Raw genomic sequence first — 18,318 nt, 5'->3', positions numbered from 1 at the left:
TATACGATTATGATAATCAACACTTTTTTGTAACATATAAACAAGGATGTTGTTAATATAACATTAATAAAATTTTAACATTTTCCTTATTATCCATTTTTTATTATAAAAGAAGTTTTTTCTGAAAATCAATTTTATATATTATTATACTTTTCTTGAAAAATAATATGTATGTGTAGGTTACAATATATTTTTAATGTCTAATTTAATCTGTATTAAAACTAATAATAACTACTTATGTAAATCTTATTAATTATTAATCTTATTAATTTATTTTATTTAAGAATTATATTTCTCTTATTTTTTCAATTCTATAATTACTTACTAAAATATTATTTATATTGTTCACAGTGGGCCTGTTCGTTTTAGTTGCACTGGGGCAGCTCTGGGTTTGCTCTAAACAAGATAATACAGGACAAACTATTTATCTGTCCTGTATTATCCTGTGTAGAGCAGACCCAGAGCAGCCCCAGTGTAGCTAAAACGAACAAGCCCAGTATCTCGTATCACTATAAGTATCTTATATTTTGTCTTGACAGATAGTAAAAGAAACTAGTAAAATCTAATAACTTGCAAAAACTCGTACCGAAAAGTGGGACGCAACGCATTTTTTCGTTTGAGCTTCTTATTCGAGTTTTGCATCCAAATTCAGGGTGTTTACGATAATTCAAGTTCGAGTTAGTTTCACTAGGACCGAAAAATGAGATAGACATAACCATCTAGAATCTTTATGATTTATGACAACTCAACGCTGTCTTGTATTGCTTGAGTTAAATTAATTGAATTTGTTGAGTTTATAGAGCAAATTTTATTGTAATAAAAAAATGTTAACTGCAAATCAGTCTATGAAAGAAACAAATAATGTTGGTATATATGTGTTGGTATACCTCTTTAATAGATATAATTATATATATATGTATATAATTATATTTATTAAACTCAACAAATTCAATGAATTTAACTCAAGCAATACAAGACAGCGTCGAGTTGTCATGAATCATAAAGGTTCTAGATGGTTATGTATATCTCATTGTCGGTCCTAGTGAAACTAACTCGAACTTGAATTATCGTAAACACCCATTGCTTGAGTTAAATTAATTGAATTTGTTGAGTTTATAGAGCAAATTTTATTGTAATAAAAAAATGTTAACTGCAAATCAATCTATGAAAGAAACAAATAATGTTGGTATGTATGTGTTGGTATATCTCTTTAATAGATATAATTATATATATATGTATATAATTTTATATTTATTAAACTCAACAAATTCAATGAATTTAACTCAAGCAATACAAGACAGCGTTGAGTTGTCATGAATCATAAAGGTTCTAGATGGTTATGTATATCTCATTGTCGGTCCTAGTGAAACTAACTCGAACTTGAATTATCGTAAACACCCTCATAGCGTTTTCGATTATACAGGATTTGAACGACCCAGGGTTGATCAATCACTGGGCTTGTTCGTTTTAGCTACACTGGGGCTGCTCTGGGTCTGCTCTACACAGGATAATACAGGACAGATAAATAGTTTGTCCTGTATTATCTTGTTTAGAGCAGACCCAGAGCTGCCCCAGTGCAGCTAAAACAAACAAGCCCACTATTTTACTATAAATGCAAGTCTTTCATTGGTGGAGAGGTTGCAATGACGTCATTAACCAACCCTGGGTCGTTCAAATCCTGTATAATCGAAAACGCTATCAGTGGGCTTGTTCGTTTTAGCTGCACTGGGGCAGCTCTGGGTCTGCTCTAAACAAGATAATACAGGACAAACTATTTATCTGTCCTGTATTATCCTGTGTAGAGCAGACCCAGAGCAGCCCCAGTGTAGCTAAAACGAACAAGCCCAGTGTGTACATGATCCGAGTTCTAGTAACTTTCCCTCAGTCCGAAATCTCGGACCGAATTCTAGTATCGTGGACACAAGGCTTAAGAGACCATAGAACTTATACTACTGGAAGGGGAATACAGCTTAACATTTGAAGGTGTAACAGAGAGACAGAAGATATAGTGTTCTCCTTTTTCTTTCCTTTGCTGTTTTCTGCGCATGATCCTCAACTGGCTGTCGAGAATAAATGAACTGTGTAAATAAACATAGCCGAAGACAAAATATTCACGCTAGTCGTTTATAATCGAATATTTATTGAGTTTTTAAGAAATGGTTAATTATTGCATTTTATGCGGTAGTCGCCGTCAAAAAGGAATTTCGTATCATGGGTAAGTGTATAATAAAATTAATAATTAGTAAATATTCTCTTAATCTCATACAAATTATTGTAATATGAAAAATAAAATAGGTTATGTTATATTTCTGAAGATAATATATTATTAATAAATTTGCTCTGTATTTTTAATTTAGATTTCAACAATATTTTCAATTTACAGGTTTCCGAAAAATCTTGAGTTGAGAACGAAATGGCTCGAGTTTTGTGGAATGGAAGAACATCATTTGAGAAGCGTCAGCACAATTTGTTCAAGTCATTTTAAGGATGAAGATTTGATTTCACAATTGGGTAAACGCATAGTAAAACCCAATGCAATTCCTTCTTTCTTCCACTTAAGAAAAATGAAAAAGAAGTCAAAACATCAGACTTTAACGGATAAAAGTCAAGAAGAGTCTGGCAGAGACTTCATTGAAAAAAATTTCGAACTGAATTTTGACGACGATCCTGCAGTAAAAAATGCATTTAGTATGGGCGGTAACAAAGAAATTCCAATTGGATTGTCGGATAATAACAATGATCCTGTTGTAAAAAACAAGGATGCATTAACTACTAATGACAGAGATGCAACACTTCGATTGGATAATAACTATGATCTAGTTATGGAGCATGATGAAACGTTAATGACGAACAGCGATGAAGATACATTACCTGTACCTGTAGAAGGTAATTGTCATTGAAAATCAATAATTGCAATAAATTAAAGAATGATAACATAATTTTATATTATTTAAATCAATGTAATAATTACTGAAAAATGAAAGTTTATAATAATTTATTGCAGTTTATTGCTTAAAATACTGCATTAATGGAATTAAGTATCAATTAAATTAGATATTTCTGCATTTTATAAAATAAAAATATTGAAATCGGATATTTGATCCAACTCAAATTATTGGTAATGATTATTAGGTGCATCTGCTGTAATAAATGTTCTCAAAACCCCGCCAAAATATGTTGAGCCTCGATTCGTTGGAGACATTCAGTCACCACATCTCGCTACACCAAGAAGAGCTAAGCGGGCATTAAATTTAGCCAAATCAAATATTGTACAGCGAAGAAAAATTGAGGTATTGCAGCAAGCAAATAGAAGATACAGAAAACGTATATTGCATATGAAAGACCTAATAAAAATGTTAAAACAGAAAAATTTAGTGTCAGATGGAGCTGCAGATAGTTTATTAGTAAGTTTCGATAAAATTAATTATTAGATACTTTTTTACATTGGGTTGTTTATTTGTAAATTCCAAGAAAAATATACTTGTATCTAAAGTACAAAAATAGATATACTTGTATCTAAAATTCTGTATATATGTAATTTGTACAAATAATTTTTTTACAATTTTTATATAGTTATATTACATTTTTATATAGTTGATTATATACACAACTATATACACTTCGACATTTTTAAATGTATTTTTATTATTAGTACTTTTTTATATATTTCCAGCAAACACCAAGTTACAACTAACAATTATATAACTGTAACTTGGTGTTTGCTGGGTTATTTTTATACTGAATTGTTGTACTTAATTCTCTATGCGCTACATGTTTACTATGTACAATGTATCTATGTATCATATACAAAACACATTGTGTGTATATGAAATTTGAAAACTAATAAAAGAAAGTATTTTAAATACATGTAAATCTAATATATGTTATATGTATTTTATTTATAAAGGCCCAGATGCCCGAAGTTATGCAAGGAATGTTGAAACGAAGAAAAGCTATGAAAAAAAAGTACTCTGCAGAATTGAGAGCGTTTGCGCTAACTTTAAATTTTTATTCCTCGAAAGCATACAATTATGTAAGGAAAACTTTTCATAATCTTTTACCTGAAACTTCAACGATTCGCAAATGGTATGCAGTCATAAATGGTCGTCCAGGTTTTACGGATGAAGTCTTCACCGCACTCAAGTATAAAACAAGAATGAATGAAGATCCTATTATTTGTAATTTGGTAGTTGACGAGATAGCGATTCGTCAACAAATTACATATGACGGCAATCGTTTTTATGGGTGTGTTGATTTAGGCGTCAATAACAACACTGATATGGACAATCCACCGCAGGCGAAGAATGCTCTTTTTTTTATGGCTGTAGCTTTAAACGGACATTGGAAAATTCCTCTTGGATACTTTTTAATTGATTCGTTGAATGGTAAAGAAAGAGGTAGCTTATTAGAAAAATGCTTGCAATTAATCGAGGAAACAGGAGTTCGAGTACATTCTTTAACGTTTGATGGAGCAACTGTTAACATTAGCATGTGCAATAGTTTGGGTGCTAATTTTCAGATAGGTCCACAATTTAAACCTTATTTTAGAAATCCCGCTAATAATAAAAAAGTATTTTGTTTTTTCGATCCTTGTCATATGATTAAGTTAGTAAGAAACACATTGGGAGATAAATTAATTTTACAAAGCAACAGTCAAAATATATTTTGGGAGTATATTGTGCAATTACAAAAGATGCAAGATGAAGAGGGATTAAGGGCTGGTACAAAACTAACTAAAAAACATATCATGTATGCCCATAACAAAATGAATGTTAAACTGGCAGCACAAACACTTAGTGAGAGCGTTAGTTGCGGTCTTCGATTCGCAAAGGAATGTGCTCCACAGACTTTCAAATCTCCCGAAGAGACAGCATTGTTTTGTACAATGTTCAATAATGCATTTGACTTATTAAATGTCAGGTCTCAATTTTCGAAGAAAAATAAATTTAACGTTGCTCTCACAACTAATAACTTCAACGAGTTGCAAGGGTATGCTAATAACATTATAGCTTACATTAAAAATCTTAAAGATTCACAAAATCTGCCGATTGTCGAAAGCAATCGCAAAACAGGATTCCTTGGTTTCATTATATGTTTAACAAATATTTTTGAATTGTTTCAATTATTGAAAAATTTAAACATGAAATATTTGTTAACATATAAATTAAATCAGGATCACTTAGAGACATTTTTCAGCGCCCTTCGAAGCAGAGGAGGATTTAATAATAACCCGAATGCCCAACAGTTAGAATGGAGCTATAAACGATTGCTACTTAGGCATGAAATATCGGCATCCGAATCCGGAAATTGTCTCATTAATGATATACAGATTCTATTTGTATCTTCTGCAAAAAAGAAATCGTCAGATGGGTTATTCAATGAATTGAACGATAGTTCTATTGCGATATCTGCTGATGTATTTGACCACGACTATTTATCTACTTTGTGGACGCTTTCTCCATATATTGAAGAAGTGGTCAAGTATATCAGTGGATTTGTAGTACGTAAGTTAATGCGTCAAAAAAATATATGCCATGTATGTGCAACTTTTTTAACATCAACAATAACACCGAAGTTAATTGAATTAAAAAGCAGAGGAGGATTAGTTATTCCTTCGGAAGATGTTATTAAAGTTGCACTTGCAGCAGAACAAACGATTAGGGAAAACAAAAGTATTATTTTTGGAACAAATAATGTTAAACAAAAATTAATCAACACAACGTACAATAAAATCATTGAAAAAGTTTTTAACCAATCCGTAATGTTGGAACACATATCAGAACAAGAATTTTTAGATAATCACAAGACAGAATTAGTTAAAAGCATTGCAGAAATGTATATAAAAATTAGATTATTTCATGAAGGGAAATGTATAACACACCGAAATCAATATGAATACATTAGGCACAAATACTCGAAAATGATACATTTTAAACATATGTAATCTTTGCAAAATGAATCGAATGATTATTAATTTCAAAATATATATTTATTTTAATTAAATACATTTATTTATTGTTTTCTTTTACTATTTCATAATATAATTATTTGATAACAATTGGTTAATAACAATATTTAATAATATTTTAATTCAAGTAAATAAACTGCATTATTATTTTAATTATAAGTTATAAAAACTTCACTATTGTACTTTAATATAAAGTGATTTATTTAATAATTTCGAGATTATTTACAATTACAAACATAGTTCGAGTTGCAGTCAGGCAATTTTAAAATTTTCAGATTTTTTTATTGCATGATTTTCTGAACAATTTGAAGCGAGCGCTTTATATAGCTTTTTGACATGCGCATTACGACCAAAAGGATGAATATACCTTTCTCTTTCGCACATATATATCTTTCTCTCTCGTTCGGCTCCTTCAGATTTTTCTTATGCGTTGAATGGGCTATTCCTCTTCCAGTAGTATAAGTTCTATGTAAGAGACTGGCCAACTTGACAGTTGCAACCATGTTTCAGCAAAATTCTGCGAGAGAGACAGGAATATATACACTAGAGAATCTCCTAGTCTGTCTCTCTCGCAGAATTTTGCTGAAACATGGTTGCAACTGTCAAGTTGGCCAGTCTCTTATTAGAGAGTCTCTAGTCCAGACCGTTTAGACTCGGGCCGCCACTCTTGTCGACCCTTAATAGTTCTTGTCTCCGATAATACGCATTTATACGTACATACATACAAAAGTGGTGGGGGCGCACATGCGTACAAAAATCCGAGGTTGAAGCGCCAGACGTTCGTTGTATGCGCGATAAATTCCTACGAAGAGACGCAAATTGGACTCTCATTTCGGCATCGAGTTTCCCCGTGCGGTGTATATTTAGTTTTTGCAAAAATTGCTTTTTATTTCCCGAACACGATTTGCTATTTGAAATCTGCAATAATTACGCGACCAGTCACATTGCGGCACGAAGTTTTCGAGTTCCGGGCGTGAGAATTTTCGCGTACTCGTTTCGTGACTGCGCACAAATCGCGTTGTCCAATGAGAGCGGCCGAGTCGGCTGATAAATCTCGTCAGGGTGGAAATGGGCAGGGGACAGAAGCTCATACGCATTCGTGCTATCGAGTGCCGTGAGGAGTGTCACTCTCTCGAAGGGGGTCAGTGCGCGCCGTAGCGTTCCGCCTGCGCGCGAATCATTTCGCGATCGGAGTATCGTTCCGCCGGAATATTGAGGATGTGCAAATGTCGCGTAAACGGCGTATATTCGCTTGAGTAATGTTTCACGAGTGCATTTAATCTAATCGTGCACGTACGCATCGTGGAGCCCTAGAGAAAATGCTGGTGAGTAAACAGGCGGAAGGAGAAACGCAGTACACGATGTATAAGCAGCAGCTGCGGCGGCAACAACGAAGAAACCGCGGCAGCTGCTGCTGCTTGTACTCGTATACGTTTGTGTGCGTAAGTGCACATTTGTCCTTCGTGCTCTCTCGTATTTCTTCCGTAGAGTCCGTTATGACATACGTACTGTGCTAACGCATCCGCGCTTTTTCTGTGTTTCTCCTTGCGTCTCTTCTCCTCCCCTTCCCTCTTTCTTTCTCTTTTTCTACCTCGCGGAGACGAGTCCAGGTATGATATTCGTATCTGGGATCTCTTGCCGGGCTCAAAACGGCTTCGCACAGGCAAGGTCCGGCAATTCTGAAAAGTCGGAGAACTACTCTCTGCTCCCCTTTCCCCTCTTTCTCACACTAATACATCGAAAATACCGACGTTCGCGACAAACATTCACGCTTTCTATGCGCGCGAAAGGCGTCTGCATGAGAAGCCTGGAGCGTCACTGAAACGACCGTGGCTGCCAAACTGCTCGCACATTCAGCTCTCTTCTAATTTTGAACTATACTTTTTAAACTTACACCCTTCTTTTTCCGTGACTTTCTAAAGCACAAGGATGCTGTTTATTTTGTTTTAAGCGAAACAAATGTAAAATAGTGATTGGAAAGAATACATTTTATTGTAAATTTAATGGACAGATGGATGGATAAATTTATTTTATTTCTCTACTTTAGCTACTATTTGCAGGTATGACATTTGCGTGTCTTATTACTATTGAAATAAACAGGGCAATAAAATATAAGAGCTTATGTAAACAGATCTAAAGTAGAATTCAGATGGGCATGTGTACAATTATATATATCAGATTATTTAAAAAGTCTTTGTATTTTCAGTCTCTTTAATTTCAAAATCCATTGAACCTTTTGAATTAAAGTAATTGGATCAACATGTGTGTGTACTAGATTATAGATAAATTAGTAAAGCAATTCAAAGAAAGTATAAAAAAATTATATTGATTTTATGGCATCATATACTTATTGTTGCAACAAAATTTGTAAAAGGATATCCCATGACTTTTGAAACAATCTATTTTAATATTGATATGGTTCAGTTATATTCCTATATTATGAGAATATATTTGTTTTATTTTAGGAAGACAAAATAATATAAAATATCACATTACATTAATTAATGTTACATATATAATAAATTGGAGATTTCTTTATTTCAATATAAAATATTCTCTCTGCTATAATAACTAGTATTCCAGCAAAGCAGGAGACAAAAAATTGTTTTATTTTTATAATTATTATTTGCTTGGTACTATTTTTTCCTCTGTTTGGTTCTTATATGATTTATTTAGCTACTTTATATGAAACAAAACTTGTTACTGTTTTGTATATCTTGGATTGTTATTAATATTATCTTGTTATTCTGTAGACAAAATCAATGCTTCTGTAAACTAAATATAAACTATAAACTATTATGATATATATATATATAGATAAAACTTTATTTTAGAAAAAACAAGTTTTTTTATATTTAACAATCATATGTTCCATAGTTTAAGTTGAAATCTAGTGTATGCAAACTAATACATATTTATTAAAATTAAAGAGAACAAAGTTATATATACAAAAGCAATAGATACTTGTATGTATTTTGAATTATTTGTAATTATTTGAATTGGTGCTTCTTAAACCTATTTAAACTTTTATTACAATATTTTATATAGAATCATTATAATTATGTTATTGAGCATTGTATGATGTCAATTTTTTTATTACAGGGAGACGATCCACCGTCCCTATCGGTAGGGACGGAAGTTAGTGCTAAATATAAGGGTGCCTTTTGCGAAGCAAAGATTCGTAAAGTGGTGCGATCGGTAAAGTGTCGCGTAACGTACAAACCACAAGGTTTGGGAACCGCTACGGTCGCCGATGATCAGATAAAAGGGACTTTAAGAGTGGGCGCGTCCGTCGAAGCTAGACATGCGGATCGGAAGGAGTTTGTGGAAGCTACGATTAACAAGATTCAGGACTGCAGTCAGTATACTGTAGTGTTTGACGATGGGGATATCACAACGTTAAGGAGAAGCGCGCTTTGTCTGAAGAGCGGACGGCATTTCGCGGAGAGTGAAACGTTGGACCAACTCCCCTTGACTCATCCGGAACACTTTGGAAACCCTGTAATTGGGGGCAGAAGGGGCAGACGATCAAGGCAAGCACAGTAAGTGCGGTACACAGATCTCTTCATAAAGACTTTAAAACTGTCTAACGCTAGCTGCAAAATTTTTATAAGGGATGAGAGCAGCGAAGATGAGGACAGTCCGCCACGGGGCACTCGTGATTCCGCTTCCAGCGGTGGTACAAAGGAGGGGATGGAAACTGAACCGGAGATCGGCAGAGTCGTCTGCGTGGAACTTGGCGATAAGAAGAAGAAGGATAATTGGTTTCCGGGATTGGTGGTTGCTCCTACCGCTCAAGACACAGTAAGAATACGAGTGAGGGACGACTACTTGGTACGCTCGTTTAAGGATGCGAGATAGTAAGTGAACAATCCTTGTTCAATCAGTCGTTACTATATTATTGTAGACATGTATATTTATATGTATATTGTTTTTGCCAGTTACACAGTACCTAAGAAGGAAGCCACGGAATTCACAAAAGACTTGGTTAATAAAGTGGAGAACAGTACTCTGAAGGTTGCGGTAGAGAAGGCACTTTTATTCTTGGAGAAAAATGAATTGCCACCTCACTGGGACAAAGATTCTCTTTTCGGGCACTCTGTTTCTAGCGGAAATAGCGATTCCGATGGAGAACTTGATTCTGATGTAAGATCTTTTGCTCACTTTATGCTTTTTTCCATTTTTCGTTGCACACAATTATTACACAGATAACTACGGTTTTCTTCTTACAGAGTTCGGACGATGAGCCGCGTGAGGAAAAAGATCATTTTGTGGCTCAGTTGTATAAATTTATGGATGACCGTGGAACACCAATAAATGTCTGCCCGATGATCGGATCCGAAGATATAGATTTGTACAGGCTTTTTCGGGCGGTCTATAAATTAGGCGGCTACAATCGTGTCACGAACCAGAATCAATGGAAAATCATAACACGGCGACTTAATTTCTCGATGCAAAATTCGGGACCTATGCACAATCTTGTAAAGCAAGCTTATAAGAAATTCTTACACTCCTTTGAGGATTTTTATAGAAAGTTAGGCTGCACCATGGTGAATCATCCGCGAGGTAGCACGCGTAAACAACGTCCTGGGAGAAGTTTGATCCGCGACAAAGACAGAAATACTCCTATTCCGCCGCAAGCACCGGCACAAGTAAAAAACGAGAAGGATGAGGAGGAGAAGAAAGTCGTTGCGGAAGAAGAGAAGAAAGAGAAGAAGGAGATTAAGAAGGATCAGGTGAAAGAGGAGGAAAGTGTGAAAGTGAAAAAGAAAGAAGAAAATGAAGGAAATGGTAGCGGGCAAGAGAGCGATGTAAATATAGAAGGAGATGTTGAACCGTTGTCTAATAACGAGAAACCACAAAAACCAACCACACAAAATTCCACATTAGCTGTTGCTTCTAGCGGCACTGCAACCGCGTCGTCCAATCGAGGAAAGTCAAAGAGTAAAGAAGACACGAAGAAGAAGGCGGTTGAGAAGAAGAAAGTGGAGATCAAGAAGCAAGAGAAGAAAGACGATAAACTTAAGGAGGAAGAGGCTACGAAGACGAGATCCAAAGCGAAAGATGACACCGTGAGGAACAAGAGTGCTTCCGAAGGAAGGGAAACTCGAACACCGTCCAGAGAAGCGGAAAAGAAAACGGTGTCCAAGCAAAGACGCTTAACGGATGAGGAACTGAAGAAACGAGGGAGAAAACGCAAGGAGCACGAGACGGAGAAATCGCGCGCGGACGAACAGCTTACGGAGACCGCTCCGTGCTACAAAGGTCCTGTGGAGTGCGGCGATAAATTGAAGGTGTATTACGGCCCGACACACGAATCCAAAGTCACTTACGAAGCGAAGGTCATTGAAATAGAGAAAGAAGGCCCGGAACCAATGTATCTCGTGCACTACACAGGCTGGAATAACAGATACGACGAGTGGATTAAAGCTTCCAGGATCGCGCAGAATTTCACGCAGACTCAAGGCAGAGTGAAGCGTGTCAAGGCCACTCCTCGGCCTCAGACTCCCAGCACGAACTCGTCCAACAACGTCAACAATAATAAATCGAAAAGTGCTTCTAATTCGAGCGCTCATGCGTCGCAAAGCCGTCGCCGAGCGCAGAGCGTCGCCCCTACTTCCACCAGCGGCGGTCAGTCGACGTCGATATCCGCGAAAGACATTAAGAAGGAAGAAAAGGAGAAAGACAAGGAAACGACGCAACCGACTAGATCCACCACGCCACTGTCCATTGCCAGTTCCAGTTCCAGAACCAAGAGTCCTGCCACGCCTGCGAACAATCGGCAAACCAGGACAACCAGAAACGCAGAATTGTCGGGTGTGGAACATCGTAGGCGTACCAGGAGAACGTCAGGGCATACAGATATATCCGTTGCGTCGGAAACCGAGGACAGCGAGGACTACGAGTCCGATATCGCCGAGCAAACCGAAGCCGATCAAGCGAAGACAAGATTGAGAGGCACCGAGGAGAGAAAACGGAAGGAGGCGCGAAGCAGAGCGGAAGAGAGAATTAAAGCGGAGGACGTGAGCGACGGCGACGACGATAAGGACAATTTGGATGAGCCGCGTAAAGGTAGACGTTTGAGAAGGACGCCTGGGAAATCCCAAGGCATCAAGTCCGAACCCGATAGCGACCAAGAGGAACAACCGAAAGGTCGAGACTTCGATCTCAACCAGATACGATCCGAGCTGAAAGGTTTCGACAAAGCGGTGAAGTTGGAGTTGGTTAGTGTGGAGCCTGAGTTCAAGGCTGACACCAAGCCGGACGATAAGGAAAGCACGGCCGCGATTGTAGCGTCACCCAAGTTGGAAAAGACCGTGGAACCTCCAAAAGTGGAGACTGTCATTGAGACGAAGGTCGAAAGTACAGAGGACATATATGAGTTTAAGGAACCGGAACCGTTCGAGTTCGAGGTGAGAAATAAGAGAGACACTAATGAAAAAGACAAGTTGAAGAAGAGAATGTTTGAGGAGGAGCCTAAGAGTCCGAAGAAGAAGCAGAGAGCGGCGCTGGTGTCGGCGCCGATAGCGAAGGAGACGAAATCGGAGCCGCCGGAGAACGACGGTCGGAAGAAGCCGCGAAAGTTGTTCAGCAAGCGATCCGACGACGCGAACGAAGCGACGGCGGTAGCTCCATTCAGTAAATCCTTGCAAACCGCGCCGTCTGTTGCGTGCGAGGAGGCTTTCGATAAATTGTGCGAATCCCCGTCGTTCAACAATCAATTGAAACCTGTGTCCGTTGCAGAAGAGACTACCAACAAGACATCAAGCGGCTTGAATCTCTTGTTCAGCGATTTACCGTCAGCGGACGACGAAGGTACGCGAGATGATTCGGAGGACCGTCTGATAATCTCGGAGACCGAGGTATCGGAGGCGGAGCAGGAGCACGCGTTCACGTCGTACCAGCAGGAGATTCAGTTTCACAGTGGCGAGCTGACGGGCACGGCGGAGACGACGAACAAGAGTGAAGCGAGCGTCGCGGTTGAATGCGCGAGAGAAGAGGCATCGGCGGCCAGTACGAGTAGCGGAAACAAATCGACCAATACTCTGGATCACAAACAGAACCAAGTGAAGTCGGTGCCTGTCGCAGTCGGGCAATCGCAGTCGGAACTGAGAATACTGGACACCAAGTTACTCGATATCGCTCCGGTGCCGTCGCCAATCGTGATCCCACCGGCACCGATAAGCGCGAGACTGCCGGCAACGTCCACGATAGAGGAGAAGCTGTCCGCCGCCGCGATGGCGTTCCGCAACAAGTCTAAAGATACGAAGAGGACTTTGGACGAGGACGTGTCCGACAATATTGTGCGCAAAGTGATCAAAGAGACGAAGAAATTTGACGCTGTTCTGCAACAGAGAAGCAAAGACGCGGATCGCAGTGTTCTCGCAGTCGAAGTGGACGACGTGAAGCGCGAGCACGACGAAATCGCGATTAAGGAAGAGGATCAGCGTAGAGAGATTATACGCGTGGCGATTAAACATAAAGAAGAAGAGCTGCAGCAATTGAAGCCGAAAAAGGAGGCGGAATTGAAGAAGTTTTCGGAGACCAAGACCGTCGCCGAGCAAAAGACCGGCAAGTTGCACGAGGTCGTGAAAGACGAAAGCTGTCGCGAGAGCTGTAGGAAGAGCGCAGAGAGCGAAAGTGGTAAAAAATCTGAAGAGGAGTATAAAGCGATCGATCAGAGCGAGAAAGATAGAATTGAAAATCGTAAGAAACAAGTCAATCAGGACATCATCGACTCCACGGACAGCAGCGATTCAGAGCAGAGGCTTGTGATAGACAACGAGGAACCGCAGGACGTTAAACCGCCGACGTCCAATTTCGACGCAAAGTTAAGAGCGGAATTGGATCGCCTGCAGGACACGCAGGAGAGATATGCAAGGACACAAGTGTCGAAAACTTTGCAGAGTGTTCAGCAGCAGCAGCAGCAAGAATGCACGGAGTTTAAGGCTGACGTAACACCAGTTTCGAAAACAGACGAAGAGGGTGAAACGATGAATTCGCTATTGTGCGAAGAGGAGATTCCTGGCTCTCCGGCACCACCGCCTGAGAGTATCGAGCAAGCCAATATCGGCCCTTCGCACAGCCCGCCGAAGAATGAGGCCTCGGAGAGCAGTATAGTGCTGATGGAGATGCCGTTCGCAAGTGCGACCACTTCCGGTCAAAGTACGACGAGCAGCAGTACCGTCGCTAGTACCCTCAGCATGGCGTTGCCGAAGACCGTCGAGACGTCGATACCGGTTTCTTTGCCGGTGCAACAGAACGCACCCTTGAACATGCGCCCGCAGCAGCAGCAACAGCAACAGCAACAGCATCAGCACGTCGTTGCGCCGGCTGCTCTAATGCCGCTGCAACGACGAGAGAGCAACGAGGCTGCACCGGTAATGGACAACACACCGCCGACCACGCCCGATTCGAGCATTTCCAACATTTCGGGCTCGCCTAGAGAAGAAAGGACCGGTGGCTCGTCGCCTACTTCCGAGGACAACGTCAAGCTCAACCGCGACAGCTCGGAGGCGGACAACGACAGCGCCGGCAAGGGCCCGGGCTTCAGCGAAGACGACACTCTGCCCAACTCGGAGAGCAATCTGGCGGACAGGATTCTCAAGCCGCCCGCTAAACGCTCGATCGACGACATGCAGTCGCCTAAGAAGCGCAAGAGAAACAGAAAGCACTCGGAGTGCGGTAGCGGTAGTGGTGCCATACCGAAGAAGGCTGGTAGGCAGCAAAACGGTAGGCACGGTAGATACGGCGTCGGAAGCGACAGCGACGACACCAGCGAGGGCTCGAATCTTTGCAATATAAACGCCGCGCCGACGACTCAAGCGAACGTCATCACCAGCGTCGCTGATCTCAATGCCTACTCGTCGAGATCGCCGAGGCCGACCAAGTATAATTTTTACGTCGAATTAGGTACGTTGAATATATCTCTCATTTGTTCGTACATTTGCTGTGACAAAATACATTATATTAAACATGAAATCGGAATCCTCACTCTCGCCCGATGAGTTTTACAAGTGTGTTATCTCCTTATCATTATATTAAATCTTCACAGATCCCGAACTGGACGGTAGTCAGAGGATAGCAGTACTGCAGCAGAAATTGAGCGACTTGCGAAAGACTTACAATGCCGTGAAGGTTGAGCTCGCTGCTATAGAAAGACGTCGGAAAAAGTTACGAAGGCGAGAACGAGATGGTAAGCGTTTGATCCATGTGTCGCCTGATGTCTCCCGTTATTAATTTCACATTTTTACTTTGTGCAAGTAATATATAATATTAACTATAATAATTATTAGCAATTATAATTGCTCATTTTCTGCTAATTATTAAATATGATTATTTTATTAAATTTATGCACACACATAGTTACACTTATTTCAGAAAATGCATGTGCTAATATGAAAAATGAAATATATTATAGATTGTATATATTTTACGTAATACTTTTACAATCAATGAATTAGTTGCGTAGAATATTAATATAAAAATGTTTTGTTTACAGCAATGAAAGCAGCTAAAGCAGAAATGCAGCAAGCTTGTTCGTGATAGACAGTGCTGAAGAATCATTATTCCTTCTTCGAGTACTAAATGGGACTTTTTCGTATTCGGTATACACTGGCGATCAAGAATGCTTTGATAAATGAAATTACATCCATTTCAGGCAATTTGGAGCGTACGCATCGTCAGGTATTTGTGCATCAGAACTCTCGCGTCTGACAATTTAGCATCTTCACGTTTGACATTTTTAGTCGCCAGTGTACAAAAATATTAAAATAGCATCGTTAACACGGGCATCATGCAATCACGGCAAACTTCATGACAATTTTTACCTATAAAATATTGTTTAGGTGACATCTATGCTTTGCACTCTTTCTTTATATTAATAAATTGTAGATATAGCCATAAGTATGTAAGAGATATACTTTAATCAAGCTAATACATTTATATATATATATAAATTGTTTCGTCAAGATCAATAATCTAATTGTTAAAAATTTGTATACCCGATTTGTTACTTTACCCGCTTAAATGTAAAGTACAAATTATCGAATTAATCATTTTTCATCATTTGTTTTTCTCTTTTTCTTCATTACAAAAAAGGCTGGTAAAGTGTTATTAGGAGAATCCGTTATTGTAAAGACATGTTGGGAACAAATAATTATCTAAGCTGGTTATTTTATTTTTGTGTCTCGAATACAAGGTATACCAGCTGCGGTTGAGCTGTTTTCACAAGCGTTAAAAAGACAAAAGGCGTAAGAAGAATACCAGTAATCACATAACGGCATCGTACGAATATTGCGCCTTTATAATGTAGAAAAAGTGTAAATATTAGGCATTAGTGGAGCGATGAAGTATTGGCATACTGCACCATTGCGCGTGTGTATGTACATTATAGAGAAAAAAAATATTCTCTATTAAATATATATATATATATATTTTTCATAGAGAATATTCTATCTATACACGTGCGCGCTTGTGTGTGAGTGTATGTGTGTGTGTGGTGTCACAATTTCTTGCAATTTTGGAGATTGCAAGCTTAATATTATATATGGCAATGTTTATTTGTACGATGGAATGTAAGCGAAGAAGCGTTTGTACATTAATACGCATGTGACATAGAGAGCGCGATTGCTAAATAAAGAACCAAAAAATTAAATTGCTACTTTTAATTTATGTATATAGTCTCGCGCATATAAGATGCTATTATTTAAAAACGGGGGCGCGCGCGCGCGCGCGCGTGCATGTGTGTATTCACATATCTGCCACGTGTAAATGGATATGTCGCTCTCGATAAGAATGTAAGACGGTATTGTTCTTTATTCTTTTTGTGTTCCGTTTCTCACGTCTGTGCGACAATTCATCGTGAATTCAGCTCAACAATACCATCAGTTTATTGATTGCTAAGTTATATTTTGCTGCTATCGTGCGCGCTTTATTTCTTCATTTAATAGTTATTATAATATATACTCATCAGTATCGTATGTCACTTGTCAGAGATGCATTTATATTTGTATTTCGATATGTCGAAGAATGCTCCAAGTCTTAAAAAATTAGGAAAATGTAAAATGGATGGAAGCTTAATTTTAAGGAACACATTGCAAAAATGTGAATCAAATGTCGCTATATGAAAATAAATTTATAACAAAATACAAAGCTGGCTAAAAAAAGGAAAATAAAATTATACATATATATATATATATATATATATATATATAAAAATCATATATTTTTTATATAAAAAGTCAATACGTGAATGTGCTTTACGGTGCGAGAACGCAATTACGCATGAATATATACAGGAAAATGAAGGAAATTGGGTTCCTCGACATTGTACATAATTTTACATTGCGTGTATTATAGATACAAGTCAGATTTTAATAGTTTATTGCACACTCTGACGTAGCTGCGCAATTTACTGTATAATGGTTTCAAAAATATTACAGTAGCATTCGCGTATACTTGTCTTGAGAAGACTAGAGAGGATGCATTTTGACATTCTTGCAATTTAACTGTGAGTGGAAAAAAACTGTAAGTAAAAATGTTTATGCTAATGAAAATAAATTCAAACAAAAGAGATATATTAATTTCCAAAAAAAAAATATTTTTAAAAGAATTACATAAATCTAATATTACGAAAAAAGAAAGCAAAAGAATTATTCAATTTACACTTTTTCAGAATATATTTATACATTCGGGCGTGATGTAATAATTTATAATAATTTGTTATAATTTAATTAAATTATTTAGTTTATTATGATATATATTATACAAATTCTAGTCCAACGTTGCTTAAAAATTTTACAAAAAATAAACAAGTTATAAATGGACAATTATGCAGACTATATAGTAATAATTTGATACAATTAACGATCATTTATTATTGTATAATTGGCCGATTTTATTTTATAAATACAATACAAGAATATATTTCAGACATAAGAATATTTTTCAAACATATCAAATTATAAAACAAGATCCTATATAATTTTGATAGTCCGAATTATCATTTGGAGCAATAAACATAGCAAACAATTGCGCAATTTGGAAAAAATTTACTCAATATATTTATTAATAACAATGTGCATTATTATGTGCACGCTAATATTAGAGGCGTAATAAATGCATCCTCATCATCTTCTGAAAACAATTATTCTTCCTGTAAATCATACAATATTACATATGAAATAGTACATATAGTGAACACAATAAGTAATATTGTTTCGCATAACATTTAACTGTCAATGACTATCGTTAAGAAATAAATCCCATCTTAACAAGAGAAATCAACTATTCCCTGATGGAAATATTTTTCTGAAAATATAACGAAATTTTGCTGAAATGTATTTGAA

General features: G+C 37.7%; 2 protein-coding genes across 3 annotated transcripts; both read left to right on the top strand.

Moving 5' to 3' along the window:
- Window positions 1–1,950: 1,950 nt before the first annotated feature.
- LOC136998427 (uncharacterized) lies at window positions 1,951–3,882 on the top strand. The gene is made up of 3 exons (XM_067351021.1): window positions 1,951–2,215; window positions 2,384–2,886; window positions 3,133–3,882. The coding sequence occupies exons 1-3, from the start codon at window positions 2,157–2,159 to the stop codon at window positions 3,429–3,431; spliced, it is 861 nt and encodes a 286-aa protein (XP_067207122.1). The 5' UTR covers window positions 1,951–2,156; the 3' UTR covers window positions 3,432–3,882.
- Window positions 3,883–6,739: 2,857 nt separating this feature from the next.
- Window positions 6,740–18,197, top strand: htk (hat-trick). Of its 2 annotated transcripts, none has more exons than XM_067351007.1 (7): window positions 6,740–7,293; window positions 9,071–9,501; window positions 9,583–9,828; window positions 9,910–10,114; window positions 10,201–14,881; window positions 15,024–15,164; window positions 15,471–18,197. In XM_067351007.1, the coding sequence occupies exons 1-7, from the start codon at window positions 7,288–7,290 to the stop codon at window positions 15,512–15,514; spliced, it is 5,754 nt and encodes a 1,917-aa protein (XP_067207108.1). In that variant the 5' UTR covers window positions 6,740–7,287; the 3' UTR covers window positions 15,515–18,197. The 2 variants fall into 2 exon arrangements, with proteins under 2 accessions (XP_067207108.1, XP_012227124.2); XM_012371701.2 differs by having other exon boundaries at window positions 6,743–7,293; window positions 9,071–9,510.
- Window positions 18,198–18,318: the final 121 nt, after the last annotated feature.

The sequence above is a fragment of the Linepithema humile genome, chromosome 3 (genome assembly GCF_040581485.1).
Source record: "Linepithema humile isolate Giens D197 chromosome 3, Lhum_UNIL_v1.0, whole genome shotgun sequence".
NCBI classification, from domain to species: Eukaryota; Metazoa; Arthropoda; class Insecta; order Hymenoptera; family Formicidae; genus Linepithema; species Linepithema humile.
This window is presented reverse-complemented; position numbering and strand designations above follow the sequence as displayed.